This window comes from Passer montanus, unplaced genomic scaffold (assembly GCF_014805655.1).
Source record: "Passer montanus isolate IOZ18808 unplaced genomic scaffold, ASM1480565v1 scaffold28, whole genome shotgun sequence".
Classification (NCBI taxonomy): Eukaryota; Metazoa; Chordata; class Aves; order Passeriformes; family Passeridae; genus Passer; species Passer montanus.
This window is the reverse complement of record NW_024367483.1, coordinates 9,670,068-9,694,254: the sequence shown is the minus strand read 5'-3', so window position 1 is coordinate 9,694,254 and position 24,187 is coordinate 9,670,068. Positions and strand designations below refer to the sequence as shown.

Genomic DNA, 24,187 nt, shown 5'->3' with positions numbered 1-24,187 from the left:
CATGAAGATCTGCCAGAGTGCCTGGAAAAGCCACAGTCGCCTGACCTACCAAGGGGAAAAATATCCCCAAGCCCAAGGGAGAGCAGAAAAGAGAGGGCAAAGAAGTCAGGCTGATTTCAATATGTCACTTCTTAATTTTCAGGGAGACAGACCTACTTCACCTAGTCTAACATTCAGCTTTTTGACAACCTTTTCTCATTTCTTGAGTCTCTTTTAATATGCAAACCTACACAGATACTTTCATTTGGGCTGTGTCAATATTATTCGTGGTCTCCACTGGGAATCTCCACTGCAGTATTTTGCCTCACCTCCCCCTGGATTCCTGTTTAATGCTGTATTTTTCAGTAAAAATGCCTTTTAGCTTTAGAACTCCTAAATCTTTGCTCACAAAACTGGAACTCAGTATGTTTATAAAACACTGCCACAAGCTTTTCTTTCCAAAACTTCAGTATTTGGAGGGAAGACCCTGATAGAACTCAGTCCATGAATTTATGATTCAGTGTCCAGAGTATTCATTGTCATCTATGCATTACCCCTTCATCTGCCTTCCCCCAGTGCTTGTAGGGCTGCACTGTGAACCACAGTGAATCAGCCTGAGGCAGAATTAACTCTCTAACTTTAAACCAGCGATCCAGTCCCTTGTGTCACCTCACAAACAGAAACACAGAGAGAGAACAGTGTGGGAACATGACCAAGCAGCTGGGGGAAGGTGAAGCAGTGGGAATTAGTGAAACATGATCACTGCCAAAGCCTCCCTGTTAAGAAAATGCAAACTCAGTAGGGAAAAAGAAACATAGAAAGACAGAACAGATTTGTTTCCTACTAAAATAATTTTCCAGTGTAAGTAAACTGTTAACTAGAATCACATGCACTGATAAACCAAGGGAGGAAATACAAATGTGTATGAATACATATAAGCCACACCATGGGCAGCAGCTACAATTTCACAATCTTCATCTTGGTATTTGCTAGCTTTTTTCAGAAACTTGTGCCTGAAACATTAGTTCTCCTTCACTATTTTTACTGCAATGACCTCTATATTTTATAGCAATATTTGACAAGAAAAGCAGCTCAGTTACCAAGAGCCATACTGTCTCCCACATGTCATTTATTAACAAGATTCATGACTTTTTTGCCCTTGGATTTTACAGCAGCTGCTGCTGCACTGTGGCAATGAGCTGTTGAGACTCAATAGACATCAGATTCTGGAGGGGAAAATACTTTAATAATTATAGATTTTATAAAGCTCCACCACCATTTGTCCAGTCTCCCTTTCCGTTTCTTAATCTTCCAACCCAGGCTGATGTGCTTTTTCTGTCTTAATTTTTCTGCTGCAGTGAAGCCAACGTGCCACTTCTTTGATACCCTTCAGAAAAAAGCAGATGACAAGGAGAGAAGGAAATGCATCCCTCTCCCAGATCCAGTTCTCAGCTTGTAGCAGAAACAATTTGAGGATGATTCCAGAGAGCTCTGCAATGAAACACACTCCATCATACTCCAACAGAAGCAAATCTAAAGTCAACTTGCTGCCTAAGAGCAGTAAAGGATGGAACCCCAGCACAGTGCAGGACTTCTTTTGTTTTCAGAAAATCACAGAAACATAGAATGGCCTGGGTGGGAAGGGACCTTAATGATATTCTTGTTCCAGCTATGCAGGGACACCTCACACTAGACCTGGTTGCTCAAACTCCAAATTTGAGGATGATTCCAGCGAGCTCTGCAACGAAACACTCCATCATCCTCCAACAGAAGCAAATCTAAAGTCAACTTGCTGCCTAGCACAGTGCAGGACTTCTTTTGTTTTCAGAAAATCATGGAAGCATAGAATGGCCTGGGTTGGAAGGGACCTTAATGATATTCTAGTTCCAGCCATGCAGGGACACCTCACACTAGACCTGGTTGCTCAAACTCCAATCCAAACTGGCCTTAAACACTTCCAGGGATGGGGCATCCACAACTTCTCCAGGTGGATGTTCAAGGCACTGTTTCAGTGCCACACCACTCCCACAATAAAGAATTTTTCCTAATATCTAATCTTGGTCACTTTGAAGCCATTCCTCCTTATTCTGTCACTCCAGATCCTTGTAAAGAGTCTCTCTCCATCTTTCTTGTAGGCTCCCTTCAGATACTGGAAAACTGCAATTAGGTCATCCCAAAGCCTTCTCTTCTCCAGGCTGAACAATCCCAGTTCTCTCAGCCTTTCCTCCCAGCAGAGCTGCTCCATCCCTCTGATCCCCTTGGTGCCTGCTCTGGCCTGGCTCCAGCAGGTCCCTGTCCTTGCTGTGCTGGGAGCCCAGAGCTGGATGCAGCCCTGCAGGTGGGGTCTGAGCAGAGCGGGGCAGAGGGGCAGAATCCCCTCCCTGCCCTGCTGCCCACGGGGCTTTGGATGAGCCCAGCACACGGGGGGATCTGGGCTCCCAATGGCCAGGGCATGTCCAGCCATGGGACCCACCAGCATGCCCAGGTCCTTCTCCCAGGACTGCTCTGGATCTGTCCATCCCCAGCCTGGATTGGTGCTGGGGTTGCCCTAACCCAGGTACAGCAGCTTGGACTTCATCTTGTCAAACATCATGAGATTCCCATGGGCCACCTCTTGAGTTTGTCCAGACACCTCTGGATGGCATCACATGCGTTTGTCTTTTTTTGATAAAATTAAAGAAAACACCCCAAGAAAACACAATGAAAGAAACAATCAAAACTGCAGCAATGTGTTTCAACAAAGGAGCCTCTGGAAGATTACTTAGCTCTCCCATAAATAATCCCACTTTGACATGTAGGAATGTGCTGTACGTAATTTCCGTCAATTGTGGAAATTCCCCAGACGAAAGGATCGACCTCTTCCCAGTGTTGCCAACCAACAGAAAAAGAGGGAAAAGGCAAAAACTGGTGCCCAGCAAGTTCCACCTAAACTTGAGGAAGAACTTTACTGAGCAAGTGAACACATGCTGAAACAGGTTGTCCGGAGAGAGTGCGGAGTCTCCCTAACGGGAGATATTCCAGAAGCATCAGGACCCAATCCTGTGCCATGTGCTCTGGGATGATCCTGCTTGGGCAGACAGGTGGGACCAATGACCCTCTGCGCTCCTCTCCAACTATATCCAGAACCTGTGATTCGGAGCGCCAGCAGAGCCCTGTCTGGGTTTTAATATCGGTTCCTGAGCGGAATCCACATTCCATCAGTGTGCCTTTTGTTTTTCAGCCCCCACCTCTACCAAGCCCCGGCTGCACGCTCGGCACAGTGTCACGGTGTCGCGGTGCCAGCGGGCCGGCCGCGCTCCCCCGGGTGACTCACGCCGGGCAGCCCCGGCCCCGCCCGCCCGCCCGCGCGGCGCAGACCAACTGCTGCGGGGGGAGCGCGGCCGCTCTCCGCCGCCCCGCCCGCTCCCAGGCCCGGACAAACCGGAGCTCCTGGCTGCTCCCGGAGCTCCGGCGGCGGCGGCGGCGCGGGAGGGCGGACAAAGCGGAGCGCGGCCGGGGCGGGCGGCGGTGAGCGGGGACGGCGCTGGGGTTCGGGATCGGGGCTGCGGTTCGGGATCGGGGTAGGATTAGCCGTAGGGGGTAGGGCAGAGCCGGGGATATCGCGGTGCGGGCGGTGGCGGGGCGTCCGCGCTGCTGGCGCGCGGAGGAGGAAGGAAGGGAGGGAGGAGGGGGCAGCGATGATGGAGCTGGTGATGGAGTTGCTGGGGAGCAGGACGGGATGGGACGGGGCAGCCTGCGGGCGAGAGAAGGGGGAAGTCTCGGGTCGCCGCTGTGCGGCCTGGCCTCAGTTTCTCCAAAGGGAAAACTTTGCCGGGACGCTCCCTTGCCCGTCCCGGGGCCCTCCCGTAACCCTCCCGTCCCTTGTCGCCCTCCGCAGGGCACTATGAACGAGGAGCAGTTCGTGAGCATCGACTTGGACGATGACAACATCTGCAGCGTGTGCAAGCTGGGCACCGAGAAGGAAACGCTCTCCTTCTGCCACGTCTGTTTCGAGCTGAACATCGAAGGTAGGACTGGCGGCAGGAGCCTGCCTCGGCCCGCCCGGCCGGGGGTGGGCGCGCAGCCGCCCCCTCAAAGGCTTCCGTCGGGTTGCGGGCGTGGAAGCGTCTGTCTGTAGGTAAAGTTTTAAATCGGTTTGTTTTCTCGCTCGTTTCTGGTAAAGGTGGGTGCTGCTCCTCCAGATGTGAAGGTGAGCCCCCTCTTTCCAGAGCCTCTGGAGTGCCCTGGTGTTTATTCCATCTCCTGGCATTAGATCTCTGGTGTTGTATTTGGGATCTGAATCACATTCTGCCTTTATTCATAGGGTTTGCTCAGTAGTTAGAGGGGGGGTCTGTGTGTAAAGCAAGCTTAAATTGCAAATTTTATAGCATGGTATTTGGGGTTTTTGGAAGCGGATCACTTTGCTTTCACTAGATCTGCTCAGGGGAATGGAATTTTTGTTTTCATAGTTTTTTTTGAAATTATGACATAAATTTCAAAATTTATTTTTATTTTCATAAAATGTTAGTATGCGTAATGTGGTAAAACAGGGTTCATTATCAAAGCTTCCTAGCGTCAGCAGATTGTAAAGTAGGAGTTCTTGCCATCTTTTAAAAGACTAATCTTACAGAACCATTTTGGCTTCTACAATAGTATTTTTAAAATTTTAAACCTGTTTTGGTAAAAAATTTCCCCACCTTGTTGCTTTTCTTCATGCGTGAATGAGCAGTAGATTATCTTTGTCCTTTTTTAAGTCAAATTGCTTGTCTTTGGAGCAACAAAGTAACTTCTTTCCCTTACATAAAGTGGTCTTCCCCAATTATATGTAGATATGACTACCCAGAGTAATTTATGTTGCTGTGAGGCAATTGAATGTAAAGATCTCAACAGTGTTATGTGATTAGTCCCATCATTTCTGTTATCATTTCTTGATAACAGGTAGTAGATTTTTGTTGCTAGTAGAGGCAGTGTATTTCAGTCTCACCACTACTTTGATACTTCAGAAGTAATTGCCATGTTTTTTGTTTTTGTTTAGAGGAGACGTGCCTGTGTACTTGCAGTTTTTGTTGAAACTCAAGAGCAGCTGTCTAACCTAAGACAACCTGTCAGTCTGTTTGGGTTTTCTTATTGCTTTAGAATGTTAGGTTTAGACTTCTCATTGTGGAGAGAAGATGTTTCTCTCTCTCTCTCTAGTCTTTAAAAACATACCGACACAATGAGAATTAAGTGCTTCCATTACACTCCTAATGTAGTTTTGTTTTGAAAGTGTTGAAAGTGATAGAACACATTAGAAAAATGCTGGATGGTTTCTGTGCTCTGTTGTTTGAGATAAGCTGTGGATTTGTCAAAGCTGCTTGTTATGGCTGTGACTTTACAAAGTGATCATGTGTTTTAAGTAGAATAGGTTTGAGGTTTTTTGCTTTAAATAGCCTTGATGGTAGGAAAGACTTAATCTGTGCAAACCTTTGCATAATCTTCTAAATTTCCAGTTAATTTTAAAAGGAGGCTGCATGGAATAGAATAGTGATAAAAGCTTCCCTGAAGTGACACAGGCCATTGCAATTCTTTTATTTTGCATAATAAAAGTATACATATCTTTGATCATGTTAACATCAAAATGCCTCAATTTCTGATAAGTCTTTCTTTTGTGTGCCACTTTGAAAAGATGTACTGTTACTGCTCATAGGGAGGAGAGGCTTAAAGGTGGCAGAGGCTGTGTCAGTGACTTTTTATATAGAGTGATTATAAGGCTTTTTAGCTGAACTACTGCATGAGTCAGCTCTTTACCATACCTATGGTCACGCTTTTCCTACTTTTGATGTATCTCTACATTCCTGTATTTTTTTTGTGACAAAGTCTCATTTTTATGTGTCTCAAATAAGTCTTTTGGCAGCCCTGGGTACAGCATGAACTGGGTAATTCACTAAAGCACAATGTTATATTGGATGTTTTCATACTGACCTCCTGGTTATGTTTTAATGGAGTTCAGATGCATTAAAACTTGTTGAACAGAATCAGCTGCAAGCTGCATCAACTCTTGTGGATGTGTTATCCCACACTTACAAGAGAGTGTCGATCTCGCTGATAGTTTGTCTTTTTATGTAGCATCATATTTAAAACTGTCAGCAATTAAAACCCATACATATATTAAGTATTTCAGGAAGTGAAGTAGGCAATTCTAAAAAGGTACTCATGCAACAGCTAAGACAGGCTTGCTCATTTTTGGTGTTGGTGTGCGTGTGGAACTGCTCCCTCAGAGAAGCAGGAAATAGCTGCTGTTGGAGAGCAGGCAGGCTATTAGTCACAGCTCAGCATCTTGCAGGATGCTTGAGTACTCCCACTGTTTGCAGCACCCTGTTAACTTCCATGTGTTAAGTGCTGTCTGACTTAATTGGAATGTATGGCACCTCTTCCATCTTTCCTGACCATGCAGTCTGCACCAGGAGCTGGCTTGGGATAGAAAGGAGTATTACAGATGGATGTGCAAGGGCTAGCAGTGGGCTTGGCAATCTTAGGTTTGTAATTCAGTGATTTTGAAGATCTTCTCTGACCTAAATACACTTCTGGTTTGTGAATCTAGGTATGAAATTCTGGAAGTAGGCTTCCCAGCTTTCTTTTTTTTAGCAGGGCATCATATTAGCAAAACTGCTGAGGACAATTCTGTTTCCCTTCATGCCAGCAGTATGTGACTGCTTAAACCTGGACTTGGCAAATCCATGTGCTGGGAACTGATGCAGCTGAACCCTCGAAACAGACTTCTCAAGTGTCAGTGAACAAAATACTACAGAAATATATTTTACTTAGCTGCACTTAATTACAGTGTAATCTAGTGGTGGTGAATCTTTGCAGCTCCTGGCATCTGTGAGTTCAGCAGCTGTACAAGTTTGCCTGTGTCTCAATGGTGATGTTGTTGATTGGCTTGGGTCAGTAAGAGGAAGAATTACAAATGGGGGAGTTGGAGACCATCCCCATCTCTAATAATGACTAATTTCTGGATCAGTGTTATGACATCTCTCAGCCCTTACTTTTCTGACATTGGAGTGTTTATTTGTAACCTTTATTATGTTTGGACAGTATCTTGGTAATGTTACATAAGTGGGGGGGAAAATTGTGTTTCTTTTATAGTCATTTATAGAGAATACTGCTATACAGAAAGCTTAATCTGTCTTGGTTAAATAACTGATGAATTTCTGTTTAAGGAAGTCAGTTACTGTGCCATAAAACCTTTGGTTTTCAGGTCTCCATCATGATTTTTCTAATAATAGATTTTTAATGTTTTAGTGAAATAAGCTGTGATTATGCTTCTTACTAAGTTCAGTTGATTCACAGAAATGCTGGTTTGAGTGTAACTGGGAGATCATTTGTGGTGTCTGTTCCAGAATTTATTCAGGAGTGATACATGTGGATTATAGGATCTATTTCTTTGAAGCTGACAGAAAGAGTGATAGCAAGGGGAGAAGAAAAGAGAACGTGGGCATTGGAATTACTAAAGCTAATATGCAGGTTTAAACTTAATCCTGTTAACTGTCATCTGTCTTTCTTGAACAAGGAAAGAGCAACATGCTCGGTAGAGTTTAGTAGTTCTGGTCTTCAGTCTAAAAGGGGTGAGAGCAGTGTTGTCTCTGGAAAGGGCAGTATTTTTTTTCCTGTTGCACTGGCTCATCCAGCTGACTTAGTTTGAGGATTCACACTCAGGGAAGCTGAGTGTACCAAGCTACACCTAAATACTTCTGTTGCCAAACTAGCTTTTGTGTCTGAAGGTTCATAGTCAGATGATATAGCACAACAGAATGTTACAGTGCTTCTTAAAGTTTAAAATATGCAAAGTGCTTACACGTGAAATACTAAACATTTTGAAAAATGAAGCTGATTGTAGACAGTGTTTTTAAAGTTGTACTTGAGGTTTAAAATATCCTGGTGGGCAGGATCTGCTGGACTTTAATGTTGGGCTTTGTTTGCCCTGTGCAGATGAAGCAAGCATCAGAGATGGTGCATTGTTTGCTTTTCTGAGTAGGTGTCACAGTAGTAATCAGTGGATTGAAACAGGAAATGTTTTGAATTCATATGTGACTGGTTTGCATAAGCCAGGAAATCATGTGTTGTGTGTTAGTGGAAACAAAGTTCTTCTTTTTAATTTCATTAGAATATGAGAAGATGATTAACTGAACTCTGCTTAGCAGAGATACAGTACTAACAACAAGTTACCTCAAGGGTGGGGAGAAATGCATGGAAACTGAAAAATACACGCTTGTGTATGTATAAAAACCTGTCTTTAAATGTATACATCAACAAAACAAAATCCTCTGCCTGAATATGGTGTTTTGAAACTCCACTTGTAGTATTTCCAAGTTGTGGATGCTGCATCCCTAGAAGTGTTTTACGGACAGGTTGGATGGAGCTCTGAGCAACCTGGTCTAGTGGAAGGTGTCCCTGCCCATGATAAGGGGCAGCAGAGATACAGTACTAACAACAAATCTGCAGTTACCTCAAGGGTGGGGAGAAATGCATGGAAACTGAAAAATACACGCTTGTGTATGTATAAAAACCTGTCTTTAAATGTATACATCAACAAAACAAAATCCTCTGCCTGAATATGGTGTTTTGAAACTCCACTTGTAGTATTTCCAAGTTGTGGATGCTGCATCCCTAGAAGTGTTTTACGGACAGGTTGGATGGAGCTCTGAGCAACCTGGTCTAGTGGAAGGTGTCCCTGCCCATGATAAGGGGCTGGAATGAGATGGTCTTTAAGGTTCCTTCCAGTCCAAACTAGTCTTTGACTGTGCATCACCCCTCACACTGCAGCAGACAGAGGGTCCTGCCTGTGGTGCTGCTTAGAGGTGGTCAGGTTTCTTCCCATGGGAAGGCATTGCAGAAGGCAGCTGTCTCCTGGGATCCTCTGGACACCTGTGGAAATCCCGGCTTCAAGATACTAATGCTTCAATGTTTTTGTTTGAACATCAAACTTGGAAGTCTATAACAATTATAACTTAACATTTGCATTACTTTACATAGTGTATCTGTCTTTAACTGGGTTTATGCTGGTATTTCTTAATGCAGAGTTATTTTAAAACCTGCATTTCCTCACATTCAAGAGTTGTAACAGAGACAGATGGTAATAGAAGTGGAAAATGTGATTGTTTGAGATGATTTTTTACTCTTTTGCTGTCCAGTGCTGCTAACTACAATAACATCTTGGACAATGCTGGCTGACAAGCAAACTGGCTCACTTCCATTTCTGTTTAGAGCTCAACAGCTGAATAGCAAATCACAGTTCCCATCCCAGGTGCTGTAATATAAGACAGTGTAAGTACTGGGCATCCATTCCCCTGATTTATCTTGAAGTAGTTAGGTTTCCATGGTCCTTTAAAGTGCTGATAGACTCAGCTTTTGAGACAATTTCAGCATCAGGTTAGTGCATCTGAGTCTCCAGGCTGAGACAAGGATGTTGTAAATAAATCTGTCTTACCACATAGTTTTTTTCCTCTTAAGGTCTATAAAATCTTGTATAATGTTCTCATTCTGTGTTCATTAAAAAAAAAATTAAAAGGAGTGGGTGAGTTTAATTGTTGCAAACTGTAAGCACACAAATTTCAGGTTTTTTTTTCCTTTTTAGTTGTTGCAAACTGTAAGCACACAAATTTCAGGTTTTTTTTTCCTTTTTACACCATACAGAAGAATATCTCACTGAAATAAAATGTGTTGTAAGGTATAGTTGAAACAAGTGGAAATCACTGATTTAATTCTGTTCCAGAATATTACACATCCTTATTTTTTCAGTGTTAATGAAATGATAAACACTAAAATAGATTATTCTGGCAATAAAAACTAAAAATTTCCATCGTTGCCCTTTAGACTAGATAGATGAGAACTTATTTCAAGGTAACATTTTCAGGCCAGGGGTATGACTCATTTCTGCAAAGTTGAATGGACATGTGAAATTAGCTGCAGTTTCCACTAAAACTCTTAACTACAAATTCAAGTCTGAGCATGATTGGAGATGCTGTTCTTACTCTGAATGCTGTACAAGTACCACTGAGCAATGCCAAGCTGTGAAGCTGGTTCAATAAATACGTTTTTGCATTCTTAGTGTGCAAATTTGGGAGGTTTGTCCATGCAAACAAGATAATTGAGTATTTATGTTACCTGGTATCATCCAGACTGCAGAAATACCAGTTTATGACTTCCACTCTCTTCTAGGTCTGTTTAACTGATTTTTCTTACAAAGTGTGTGGCATAACATTTTGCAGTAGTGAAGTTTTCATCAGAGTGCATTACTTTGTTTAATATAGTAGCAAATTCTTCTTAGTAAAGTAGTTTATAAGGAACATGATTTTTGAAAATATGTTTAAGGGGCCAGCTGAACTTCTGTCTGATATTTTTGCTCTGTGCTAAAATACAAATGAGCTGATAGGAATGAAGTGGGAGGTGATTTGTGTGCACACTTGATGTATGGAAAGTACTGGCATTATCATATGAAAGCGAGGAGAGAACTTTAATTTATGAACAAGATAATATCTAGTATTTGCAAAGTGTCTGGTTTTAGAAGTTAATGAATGGCACTGGCATTTTCCTTCTAGCCAGTCTAATAAATCATAAGATTTAACTCTCAAATGAGATTGCATGTAAACCCTTAAAAATAGCAGTTGGCTTTACATCTTGTCAGGCAGATGTACTGGAGATACACATCTCTAATGATCCTGCTTTCCACTGTTGGCAGAACCGTACAGCTGAAGAGTATCAGGTTTTTGTCATTTAGACATGTAGATAACTTGTTGTCTTAGGTTATCATGGGCTACTTTTGTCTTATGCATTTTGAACAGGTCTTGGGATCTGCTTTTCTGGGAACCCCCCTCTTTCAGCACTCTTGGTAAACAGCCTATGCAGCAGTGGCTTAAAATAGATAAGACATGAACATTGAATGTCTTGTGAAGCCTTTCTGTCTGCTGCAGGTAAACCACACTGGAGTGTTGGTATTTTTGGGTTTGGATTAGGTACTCAAGATGGTAGTTTATGTTTGGATTTAAGTGTTTATTATTTTTTATTAGTAAAACAGTCTCACTATTGTGAGTTTGGCAGTTTTTTATTAGAAGGTACAAAATGGTTAACAATTTTTTGTTGAAAGGTTTCTTAAGACTAAACTATTCAATTAGGAACTGACACCTAGATTTTTTTTAACTTAATAACTGATTTTAAAGAGTCCACAATGCAGACTTTTTTGCTCAATTACAAGATGCCACCCAAACCCATGAAGAAGAAACTCAGGACAACACTCTGTGCTCTCTATCTTGCTTCTATTCACAACATACTAAAAATTTGAAAACTTAAATTTCTCACTAAGTGATACACCTACACTACTCTCTATGATTTATTTCACACTTTTGTGGATTCTAGTATATTTTGAAGTCTAGGAAACTTTCTCCATGGATGAGGGTCAAAGTTAGTGCTCCCCTGGGGGTCAGGACACCCCAGAGCAGAGAGAAATATTCCCGGTGCTCTGTGTTTCCACACTGGAGCTCATCTGAGCTTTGTGTTCCTAGTGGACACTCGCAGATGTCTAGGAGCTGTTCCATGAGCTGGCTGAACATCCCTGTTTACAGAGTGCTCCTGAGGTGGACAGCTGAGGGGAGCAGCAGCTGGAACATCTGGGAACACACACTGAAGACCAGGGCTCTGAAAGTGGGCAGCCACAGGGAGGGGTTCTTGCTTACTGTAGGATTAAAGGAGAAGAGCAGGGATGCCTGTGACAAACCCCTCTGGAGCTCACTGTTTCAGGTGAGGTGAATTGTGCCTGAGAAGCATTGCTTCACTGGCTGTGAAGGCAGGTCTCCACAGCTAACTCAAACTGGAGGCAGAAGATATGATCAGGTACAAATCTTGCTCATAATTATTTGTAAATTCTTTAAGGAGGCTTTAAGTAACTAATGGTGTAGTTCTAACTCATCATTGACTATTCATGTTTCTGCAAGTATTCCTGTTTATTTTAGTTGATATTACATTCAGGGGGGATTTTCTACTTCAGCTGCTATTCACCATTGCAAAAAACAATTAATTTACAGCAGTACATTAGGAAATGCTAAGAAGGGAATGTAGGCTTTCTTTAACGTTATTTCCAACTGATGGATCTGAAAGACCAAATAAGAAGTTTGTGTGTTTGTTTGGTTGTTTTAAGAGAATGCCAAACAAATTTTAAAAATCCCACTGTTGAAGATAAGCAAGTTAATGATCACTGATTTATTTTTTTCTATGGAAACATTTGTGAAGGGATGTGGAATTATCTTGGTATTCAAGAATATTCCTTTTAAATCGTGCTTGTTGATTACTACTATAACTTCCAAATACGACAACTCTTCTAGCCAGCTTTATATAAACATGAGCAAACATTTTACTTCTAGTTCTATGTCTTTATAATGAAGAAGAGTTACACGTAGTTCTCAGTGAATCAGTTGCAAAGGCAGAAATAGTCTTTGTAGGTTTCTTACCCTCAAAAAAGCCAGAAAGCAAAAAACTTTTAATATGATGGAAACTCATTTACTTCCAATTACAAATGCCTTAAAATGGGGTAGAATTTGTTGAGATGTGATTGCTCACCTGGTTATCTTGTAAATATTCTCCTTGCTCTCAGCTACTTTACAGTTATGAATAAATAGAAGTTACAAAAATGTGTATTAAACTGCCTGATTGCTAGTCATGCATTTAGAAAATTACTTTGTAGGAGTGGATTAAGAGTCATGTTGACAGGCTGCCTTGCATAGCTTATGAATTGAAAGTCAGGGTTTGGGTTGAGGTTTTTTTTGCCTAAGCATTAGGCACTTATGTAGGCAGTCTGTTCTTCGAGTCAATATACAAAGATATTGTTGAGTGATACGTTCATATTTCATCTAGGACACATGAGTTATTAGAATCAGAAACAAATAATGGATTGTAAGCAGTTATGTTGTTTTATGATTTGTCTGGAGGTTTGGCATCAGCCTGTGAATCATGTGCACTTGCGGAATGATCTCTGGCATGAGCTTGTTTCCTAATAGCATCTGTGCTGTCTTAAGTTTGTTAGATATGGTCTTCTAGATATTGGTGAATTTTGTGGGATTTTTTTTCCCCTGCAGATTAAACTTTTCTTCTCGGTGTGGTTGTTGGGTTGGGTATTTTTGCTGCTTTTTGAGGGCTTTTTCCCCTTCTCTGAAAAAGTAAATATGAAGCTTAGGGTGTACTTGGACAGAGTCTGCAATCCTGTTCTTGGAAAGTAAGACTAGGAGCAAATGTACACACCTGCAAATGGGGGAGTAGGGGGGTAAGTTGATGGTTTTATGATTGCAGACTTGGAGAATCAGACAAAAGGTAAGAAAGATTGAGGTTGATATTAGCAAACAGAAATGTGGAGACAGAACCGAAACCATGTGAAAGTCCCCAAAACTCACAATAGCTGTTTATCAAAATTACAGTATTGCTTCTTGTTTTGTACAGAAATCTTGCCATGCTTTATTCATCTGTTGGTGTATAGTGTTGAATAAAGCAATAAAACTGAATCATTTTTATATATCACTTGGTCCATGCCAGCTCACCAGATTGTAGCTTTTTCTGCAGTTGTGATGAAGGGAAAAATATGAAGTAGTCTGAGTGGAGTATGAAATCTTCCGGGAAAAAAATGGACATCTTTTGTGCCTCATAAGGCTGATGGTATTGCCCACAACAGAAGGATTTGTTCCAAAGAACCATACCCTAGCTTGCTGTAATTCTGGTGTGTGGTTGTTAGTTTGTGCTGGCACAGCAGCTGCTGTCCCTGCTCAGCTCTTCCAGAAGGTTGTGGCTGATGTTCTCTGCATAGGAAAGGACTAATTGTCACCTTAGGACAAAAGAGAGATTGATGGTTGTTTTGGTTTTGTGTGTGATTGTTACAGTAAAAATCCATGCCAGTTATGTGAAAGCTGAAGCAGGTTTGTTACCACTTCTCTGCAAAACTGGTTTGGATTTGCACATTTTCAGTTCCTTACTTTATTCAAGATTCCTTAGATAGGACCCCTTTGGAGCTTTTGCAGTGGAATAGAGAAGGGGTAGGATGTAAGTTCTGATCTTGTATACTGGAAGTGTTTTGTAATTACCTGCCTGAGCTCAGAAAGAGGGACATTGTGGCTAATGTGTGAAATATAAATAGCAAAGCTTAAACTCTTGAAGTAGTATGGGTTTTTTTTCTTCTGTAATAATTGCTCATTTCAGGCACTCTATTACTGAGTTCAGATAAAACAGATCTCTTTGAGCAGCATGCCTTTAGAATGGGCAATGTTAGCAATGTTCAGAACTCTTAAAAGATAAATTCATCAGAAGGAAAGACTTAAATAACCTTGAGTTTAAGACTCGGACATAATTCATTTGGGGCTTCATGAGGTCATGCTGCTCTCATTCTTTCTTTGTGTAACAATTTGTGTGTTGGCTATTTTGTGTAGTCTCATGCTCCTCTCCTACTGGACAAGTAACATTTATTCTCATTGAAATAATGAAGCAGCCTCAAAGGAGTTTCTTTTTTTAGGTGATACCATCAGTATTCTGTCATTTGTTGTGCAGGTGTGTTTGCTAGGTGGGTTCCTGAGCATTATTGTATGGAAAATTGTGCAAAACATGTTTTTCAGCCCATTGATTCTTTTCTGTAAGTAAAATAAAGCACTATGAGCAGCAGCGAAGTAGAATGCTGAAGAATCACTTGGGTAAAGCAAGTAACATTTAACAAATCACTCTAGTTTTCTAGGGTTTGTAGTGTTGTGAATATATTTGCCTTATAATTTCACTTGACAGTGTTTGCTTTCCCTTAATGGCTTAAAGACTTAAGGTTTCCATTATGCTACTTGAGTTAAGCAGGCTTGCTCTATTTAAATGGTGCTGATAAGTCATGAAAACAAATTACTTGTCTTTCTTGTTTCAATAGAAATGTTTGTTGGGGTTTTTTAAGTCTCTGTAAAGATAGAGAGGTAAAATAGCATTGCAAGTAGGCAGCAGATAATACAGAGTTTAAGATAAGTTGGTGAGTATTCATTTGCTGAAAGAGGTTGAAAAATATTTTGAGGTGTGGAGTGAGAATCTTTACTGCCCACTGAAAGGAGGCACAGAGTATCCCCTTACTCTTACTTCTGGAGTAAAGACTGTACTTAACTCCAGAACTTCCTTCTTAAAAGTTGCCTCTGGTTAGTATGTGAGTTTTGTTTCTTCTAATGGTTACCTCATGAACAGAAGGAGCATCTGTTTTCATGACTTTACCTTTTTCCTCTAGTGCCAAGAACAAAATTAATTCCACTGGTGTTTTCTTCTATTTTCCAGTTTTTTGGACATTTTTGCCCCATAAATTGTGTGCACTCTCAGAAACTCAGCCAGAAAATCATGCACTTAAGTTTCAGTGCTGCCCAAAGAGTGGAAAATCAACAATTTGTAATGGCTATTCTAGATGTTTGAACTCCCCAGCTTCAAACAGCAGATACCAGCAAGTGAGATAATCAAAATGAAGTGCTTGGATTTGTTTTCAGTTTCATGTTAAAAATTTTACCTTTACAGATTAGCTTTGAGATTAGTGTGGGATTTTGTGGGATTCAGTAATTTAATGAAAACATTGTATCACTTTTTAATTGCATGGGATGGGGAGATTACACTTTACCAGAAGAATTTAGGAGGGTAAATCAACTAGAACTGAGACTTGTTGTAACATGTGGCTTTGTTCTAATCGTCTGTAAATGTCTCTGTTACCAGGTTTTGTTACGTTGGGTTTCACGGTTTTTCTTTTATTTTAATCACTTTTAATGGCTAAAAGATAGGATTGCTGCAGGTTGCTTCATGTTGCCTAGATTGAGATCCAGTTACATTGTTTGTTGTTTTAAATAGTTTGGCATTAAGCACTTTCAACCTCTGGTTTACAGGCATGTTGTTGTTACTTGCAGTGACAAACTTGTTAGACAGAATTGGTTTTCATTGTATTGAGACCCTCCCAAGTAATAAATGGGGTACTGAGATAAATGACAAACTGTTTATTATTCTGGACTTGGATTCTGAATCTACTGTGTACGTGAAGAAAAATAAATATCCACTGAAGTTGCAGAAAGTCGTTTTGTACTGGGGCACTATTAACTTTCTGGAATAGTCATTTCTCATACCATCTGTGTTCACTCACCAACTGCAGATCTTCACAGATTGTGTTCCTTTTTAACCTGTCAATCACTAGCAGTTACTTAGAGGTTTAAGTTACCTGCTGTAGCTATTTGAACAGTCTTTGAGGGAGGATGAGCAAAGAGGAGAATAAACATCCATCTTGTGTGATGTCATGGTTTAACCCCAGTGGGATGGGGAGAGAATTTCGGCTTGTGGGTTGAGACAAAGACAGTTTCAAACGGAGAGCAAAAGCTGCCCGTACAAGCAAAGCAAAATCAGGAATTCATTCACTGCTTCCCACGGTTGGGCAGGTGTTCAGCCATCCCCAGGAGAGCAGGGCTCTGTCGTGCATAACGGTGACTTGGGATGACAAACGCCATCACTCCAAGCATTCCTGCCTTCCACCTTCTTCCCCCAGCTTTATACACTGAGCACGATGCCATATGGTGTGGAATATCCCTTGGGTCAGTTGGGATCAGCTGTTCCACCTGTGTCCTTTCCCAGCTCCTTGCATGCCACCAGCCCACTCATCTGGGTGGTGAGAGAGGCAGAGAGGGCCTTGACTGTGTAAGCCCTGCACAGTGATAATGAAAACACTGCAGCACAAATCCAAAACACAGCCTCATATTACACTGTGATAAAAATTAACTCTATCCCAGCCAAAACCAGCACACCTCAAATGAATTTCAGGACAGTTTAATGTTGGCAAGCATTGACAGTATTAGAACTTGCTTCCCTAGCTAGGCTGCAGGCTTGTACCAGTGCAAAATAATAAACTATGACAGAAATCTGAGCTACGTTTGACCACTTGAATGAGACAAGGCTGCACCCTGCAGTATTTGAGCAGATGGCTCATAACGTTATGCATAGAAGATGGGAGCTTGTATTAGTGCTGTCAGACTGCTCTTCAGATCGTTCTATAGAACTTGCTGGTACACAGTTGGGTTTATTTTACTTCTGCAGCTTATACACTTGTGTGTAGGGGGGATGCAGCATGTGTGGAGTTGTCACTTTGCTTCATCTCTGTCACCGTGCAAGAGGCACACGCTGAAGTCCTGCTCCAGAGATTATGGTGTGCAAAACACTTTGCGTGACAAGGACTCAAGCCTGAGGGAAACTTCACAAATTTTGCACTGTGAGGTACCCTTGTTTGCTTCAGTGGTAAGACTGTTAGTAGGAAAGCATCACTAAAGTTTTTGTTTTCTTGGTTGCTTGTGAGTAAAGATATTAAAAAATTAGCAGTAAGTGAACTTCTTTCTGTTGTGTCTTTACAGGAGTACCAAAGTCAGATCTTCTACATACAAGATCTTTAAGGGGGCACAGAGACTGCTTTGAAAAATTCCACTTAATAGCAAATCAGGACTGTCCACGATCAAAGCTCTCTAAAAGTCCTTATGCAGAAGTAAAAAATATCTTGAGCAAAAAAATTAACTGGATCATACAATACGCACAAAACAAGGATTTAGACTCTGATTCTGAAAGCTCAAAACCATCCCAACACCAGCTTTTTAGCTTCAGACATCAGACTGATAGAAAATTACTCCCACAGTTTGACTCCCCAGTACCTAGATACTCTGCAAAATGGATAGATGGGAAATCTGGAGGCATCTCAAGCTGCTCACAGACTCTGCTGGAACCAAGAGAATCCACTGATTTCAGACTCGGTGCTACCTTCTGCTGCAGCAGCGTTTTGTGGTCCAACCGCAGCCAGGTCCAGAAAGCTGAAAAAGCTGAAGGTGATTCACTTGCCAGTGTTCATAGGAGACATCCTCAACACAGCAAGGAGGAACGTGAGTATACATCCATTTACACACAGCCTAGCAAGCAAGGGCGTTCTTTCAGATACCTATTGACCACTTCATATCTCCACAGAGCATTAGTTCTCATCCTGAAGTCCAGCATGTAAAATCTGTGGGGAAAAAAAGAGCTACCTGGCTGAGCAAATAGGGTGGTTTGGCTGGTGTTTTTTGTTTTGTGGGTTGTTTTAATTTTATTCTTAGCTGTAGCCCAGTGTGATACAGGACATGTCTAATTTATGCAAAAAATTTTATTTCTGTATGTCATTCCTGGGAGTTGCACAGCCCTTGCTGTGGAGGTAGAGGTTACTCAGCTCCTTCAAATCTCTCTCTTATTAAACTTGCACAGTGCCCTGAATTACATTTCACAGAGACCTGCCCTAAACAGCAGAGGAAATTAGAGGTCGTGTAGCAGAACAAACTCGTGAAATAATAGTAGCAGACTTTCCAGTGCATTTTACTGGATTTGTTTTTCCCTTGTGTTTGTTGAGCATAAGAAACTGGGAAGACCTTTCTGTCACCATGTCCTCTTAAAGGCTCTAGCAGAAAACCTGAACTATCTTTTGATGACTGTGGTGATGGTGAAAATAACAGAAAATTAGTTTCCTGTTAAGAAGATCATTAGAAGAAATCTCTAGAAAAAGCTAGGGTATTTTAGTGCCTCTAGAATCAGGCTCCGTGAAATGTGTTAGGAATAGATTCCTGGAGGTATGTGCTGTTATCATTCTGCTTTTTAGGCAGTACTTGGTCCTGAACTGGTGTATGTCCACTCTTACATTTGTAGATGAGGAAAGTAATTGGAGAGGTTTTCTGAATTTCAAAAGACCTGAGAAAGAAAACAAAAACACTGATAAAATATTCCAGGGAAAAACAGGTGATGAAAAACAAGGTCATAATGGAATCAGAATGTCAGAAGAGTCAGAGAAAGAGGTACTGTAAAAAGTTGGAATTGGCTTCTTTAGCCTCCCTTTTTTTTTAACAAACTGACAACTCTGTCCTTGCAAAGCTGAGTCATTTCTCATTCTTTATGAAAGGATTTTACTTAACTGCTGCATGGTGTGTCATGTTGCATTTGTAGTGAATTAGTAGCGTTAAAGCCATAAATCACAGCAGATACACTGGGCTGTTTGACCACCTGTCCACTGGAGTCATAAATTGGGATTACATAAATCAGGACAGCATATAACAGAGGAATTATGGAAGCTTGACCTGGTTTATGGGGTTGTCTAACTGAAATTAGTGACTTGGAATTTATCTCCAGTCTTTGATTTCAGGATGCAGACCTAAATCTGCACTGAGCACAATAACAGGTTTTTTCTTCTGACTACATAATACAGCATTGAGGCATTTTTGCTTGTATCTTGCAGTATTTACCTTTAAAAGGCATTCATTTGGAGGCTCTGTGATTAAGCTTGTATGTTACATGTAAACTTAGAATGCCAGAATTAGGTACCTTCTTACTGCAAAACTTTCAGTCTTAACATAGCTGTCTACTGAAAAAAAGCATTAATGGAAATGTAAATAGCTTGGCCAGTATTTTTTCAGTTTGCCTCAGCTGTGGATAGAATAATATTTTATTATTTAAATTCAGTACTCTGTTCCTTCTCCCTTTCCCTTCTGTATCAGAATAATGTGCCATGAAACAGTCCTGTCCAAAACACTAACATGAAACATGTGAACCAGTCTGTCTGCCAGATGACAAAATGTTAATGAAAATACTGAAGAATGGGCAATTAGCATCCTACCACTGGGTATGAAAGGGGGAAAAATCTTGACATTTTTAGCTGTTAATAACTATATTAAATTTGGTCAGGGTTTTTATGGTGTTTAAAGGGTGGTAAAGTGTGAGAAGGGATTTTTCAAGTTTATTGATAGCTGAAGGTAGAAAGGAGCACCATTTTACCTGATTGAAGGAGGAGAAAGGTGAATCTGCTTTATTCTTAGCTGGGATTATGTCTCAAGTACCAAGTCTTAGCTGTTGCCAGCTTCTTTGGTTTGGCAGTACTGTCAGCAGTTTAACATCCCACAACTGCCAGCTGTGAGAAAGTTTGAAAGGGAAGGCTTAGGATAATCAAATAATCCAGTGGGTAGCTAAAACCCATCTTTTTCAGAATTCAGGACTTTAAATTTGCCATGTAGAAACCTTCTGCACAGAGAAATCTCTGGAAAAAAACTGCAGCATCGTTTTTTGTCTCAAGTATGTAATGAGAGCTTTGCTAAGCTGCAGCAGAAACAGCTTTGCTGAAGTTTAAAAACAGTATTTTAGAGTTGCAAGGTCTAAAAGCTTGTGCCAGTGCCCAGTAGCCCCTGTGGTGTTCAGATTGTCACTTTTCACTGTGGTGACAAGGGCATCTCAGCAGCAGCCATGGCACCATGTGTGTCCACTGCAGGGTTCAGGGAATCCTAGGATGCAGGCCAGTGCTTCCCTGCTGTTGATCAAGGGCAGTGAAGAACACTTTCACAGTTCCCTCCTCTGAGGCTTAATGTGTATTTTCTATGAGGTTGATCAATGCACAACCTGAGATCAGAGATGGGCTTTTGAATGATACAGAGGATCTTATAGTTCTCACCAGGAGCACAGAAGGAAACCTGTTTTTATATGCTGGTCTTCATATCGAGCCAGGATTGTCCTTCATCATTTGTCACTGAGATACTCAGTGCAAACTGTGTAAGTTATTCCTGTATACATAAAGCACAAACCTTGATAACCAAAACAGAGAGCCACATGCTGAAAATTCTGTTAGGAAGTTGCTTCTTGCAGGCTGGGGAACATAGCAGGACTTACCTCAGAACTGTCCCCTTTTAACTGTCCACAAACAGATGTGCTTTCATGGGTTACACTGGGGAAATCATGTTTTGCAGTCAGGGGAGGGTATACTATTTAAATGTGCCAAGCAGTTCTTATTCTGGATGTTACTGTTTTCAGGGCTTGATTTTCCACCTTTTTGACATTGAAGAGAGGGTTTTCTAATGGAGTAAATCCTTGTCTGTGTCAACGTTAAAAAGAGAATTTTCAAACTTTCCCCAGATCACTGATAAGTACTGCTGTCTCTGACTTACTGCCATGCATCTGTTGATTATTAGGATGCAAATAGGAGAAATCTTGAGAAAATAGGAGTCTGCTTAGGGATGCTTATGTGATTTTGGTAGTAGTAATAACAGATTTTATTGTTGCAGTGGCTACAATGACTGTAGGAGAGTTAAAACAACTTAATGAAAAACTGCTCAAGCAAATCCAGGGTGAGAATTTTTCAATACTCTTTGTTTTGGGTTTATGGTGCTTTGTCATAAAAAAAGGTCTGGTTTTAAAAAAGAATTTTTGATTACCTTTCTGTCAGTTAAGTTTTTAACTGATGTCTCTTGTTTTGCGTGGAAATGTGTGATACAGAGAGATTTCTAGGTGCTTTCATTACATAATCTGCTTTGGTGCTGCAAATTGGCACAGTATTCTCTTTAAGAATTTGACTAGAACCATAGAATTGTTAAGGGTCATTGAAAATGGCCCTCAAGATCATCAAGAGCAGCCATTAACCCAGTACTGCTAAGGCTCCCAAAGCCGAGTGGTTCCTAAATGCCACATCTCCATGTCTGTTAAATCCCTCCAGGGATGGTTACTCCACCACTTGCCTGGGCAGCCTGTTTCAGTGCATGACAACCCTTTCCATGAAGAAATGTTTCCTAATATCTAATCTAACTTCCCCTGGTGCAAACAGGCCATTTCCTCTCATGCTGTCACTTGTTACCTGGAATAAGAGCCTGATCCCACCTGGCTTCACTCTCCTGTCAGGCAGTGTCCTCCCTGAGCCTCATTTTCCCCAAGCTGAGCCCCCTCAGCTGCTCCTCATCACACTTATGCTGCAGATCCTTCCCCAGCTCCGTTGCCTTTCTCTGGACACGCTCCAGCACCTCCATGTCCTTGCTGTAAGGGACCCAAAACTGAACACGGGACTGAGGTGTGGCCTCACCAGTGCCCAGCATAGGGGGACAATCACTGCCCTGGTCCTGCTGCCACACTGCTGCTGATCCAGGCCAGAGTCAGCTTTGTTTTCAATTTTAAACTGATCCACCTTGGCTCAGGTTGTCTATAACTAGAAACGAAGTGATGCTGTTCTGTTTGCAATGCGTACAAAGCTGTGCTGGAACCAGGAAAAGCAGAGCTCCTGCACATGATCCCCCTTAAATGTCTGTGCCTCTTCCCCAGTGTTGTTTGTCGCTGCTTCCTAAGCCTGTGTCAGTCCAGGGACCGAGTGCATTGACCCAGTGCTGTTGTTGCAGATGTGTTTGAGGAGCTGGCACAGCAGGTCCAGGAGAAGGACTCCCTGGCCTCCGAGCTCAACGTGCGCCACATCGCCATCGAGCAGCTGCTGAAGAACTGCTCCAAACTGCCCTGTCTGCAGATGGGAAGAGCAGGGATGAAATCCAACGTCCCCATATAAAGGGAAACAACTTCCATCCCCCTAGAGCAAGCTGTCCCTAACAGCATTGATAACCATTAGGTACAGCTGCACCCATATTTAGAAGCTTTTGAGAAAACTTGGGCAGCTTTCTCTTTGTATTCGTAATCCGTGGGAAGTCTTATTCCACTTTGGGTTTAACAAAAAGGGCAAATATTTTGGGTATTAAAATCTGCTGTATTAAGGTTTATTCACATTTGGGGATTATTATTTTTTCCCATAACTACGCATGAGCCTTGAAATAAATTCTGTGTTTTGTTTATGATAAAATTGTTTCTAGCAAAGAATGACCTGAAGCCTGTAAACCTACCTCCTTCATATGGAGGACAAAACAAAAATTTGTCTTTTGATCAGGTCTGATCCTGTTACATCCAAGAGAGCTTTAAGGGGAGAACAGTATTAATGAAACTCATGTTTTCTTATTTATTATGAGCAATATTTTATTATTGAAATTTTATACTAAATAAATATCACTATTTTAGGTACTTTTCCAGATCTCTTTATAAAATGTCTGAGTTACTCTGTGTAACGTTTATGCCTTGTGTATGATTGTTTATCCTTTTTCAGGTCTGTATCTTTCATGATACAATTTTAAAAAGTATTGTTTCCCAAAGAGATGAATTTCACATGTTGAAAAAAAAACTCTAGTGGTGTATCAATTATTTTTATCAGCTTTATAACTGAAGAATTTGGTTCATGAGATGTTTAAAAAAGCACAGCACTTGCTTTAAATTAAAAAAAGAATCCATACTTTGGTTTTAATGCATAGAAGTTGTTTTATATGTGTGGAATTTTCAATGCTGAAAAATTACTTTGACGAAACTCAATAAATTTGTAATACTACACTGCCTTGTTATGATTTCTTTATAAAATTGGATCAGACTGATAAAATGTTTTAATTTTGAAAGGCAAGTAGCAATGATGCGTAATAAATCAGAAGAGCCTTTGTGTTTTTTAAACTTATATCAGTCTACCATGACAAAAAATCTTAGTTTCTGCCAAAAATACTGCAGGGCTGCATTTGAGTAGCTGAAAGTTGCTGAATTGCACTGAAAATATCTGGGGGAGGATGGAATGAGTGGAAGATACAGATGTACACACAGAAAAAAAGTTAAATTGTCTATGTCTTTTAGCTCTTTAAGTGAAAATGGAGTAACTTCTATAGCTGAGCTGAAAGCATGACTAGCATGAAGAAAGGTTTAGGTTTGGTTTTAAACTCAAGCTGAGAAATAAGCCGAAGTTCAGAGTAGGTTTATTGACTGGCCTATGTATAGTGATAACTGGATGTCATAGGACAGGTTTTATTTGTGTTTTTATTAATTTTTTATTGTTTTCTTCCGTATCCTCCAGCTGTTCCAAAGCCCCTCCACAAATGCATGAGTAGGGACTTGAGCTTGTCTGAGTATTTTGTGGTCCAGGAGAGGAAAAAAGAGCTGGAGGTGGAGGTGATGGAGAATCACAAGCTCGTCCTGGAGAAGGGTCATTCACTAACAGGATGTCCTGGGGTGCAGGGAGGGGTCTGTGGGGCAGAGATCTCCCCTTGTTTCTCTGACTTTTCTGTTGTGGCCCCACCACAACTCTGCTCATGCATGGTCCATCCTGCCAAGCCACACTGCTTTGCATGGGGTGCACACAATGGGGCTGTGGCAGCACCCTGGGCAAGCGCCCAGGTCCTCTGTGAGCCCAGGGCCTGGCACAGGGGCTCTCAGGATATGTGCCAAGGCCATTGTCCTCCCAGTGGTTCCTTTTTTCTCCAGGTGGCTGCTGTGATGGAAGAGCCATGCCCTGGGGGTGTGGTACACACATCTGTCTGTTCCTTGTCACTTCTTTGATGTCCCACAGGGCCAAGAGGACAAG

General features: G+C 41.4%; 1 protein-coding gene across 3 annotated transcripts; it reads left to right on the top strand.

The window, feature by feature from the left end:
• Window positions 1–3,431: 3,431 nt before the first annotated feature.
• Window positions 3,432–23,175, top strand: CUNH21orf91 (chromosome unknown C21orf91 homolog). 3 transcript variants are annotated; one of them, XM_039713229.1, is made up of 5 exons: window positions 3,432–3,486; window positions 3,857–3,986; window positions 17,355–17,870; window positions 21,054–21,116; window positions 22,152–23,175. In XM_039713229.1, exons 2-5 carry the CDS (start codon window positions 3,863–3,865, stop codon window positions 22,310–22,312), a joined length of 864 nt encoding a protein of 287 aa, XP_039569163.1. In that variant the 5' UTR covers window positions 3,432–3,486; window positions 3,857–3,862; the 3' UTR covers window positions 22,313–23,175. The 3 variants fall into 3 exon arrangements, with proteins under 3 accessions (XP_039569163.1, XP_039569165.1, XP_039569164.1); XM_039713230.1 differs by lacking the exon at window positions 3,432–3,486 and adding an exon at window positions 3,521–3,539; XM_039713231.1 differs by lacking the exon at window positions 21,054–21,116.
• Window positions 23,176–24,187: the final 1,012 nt, after the last annotated feature.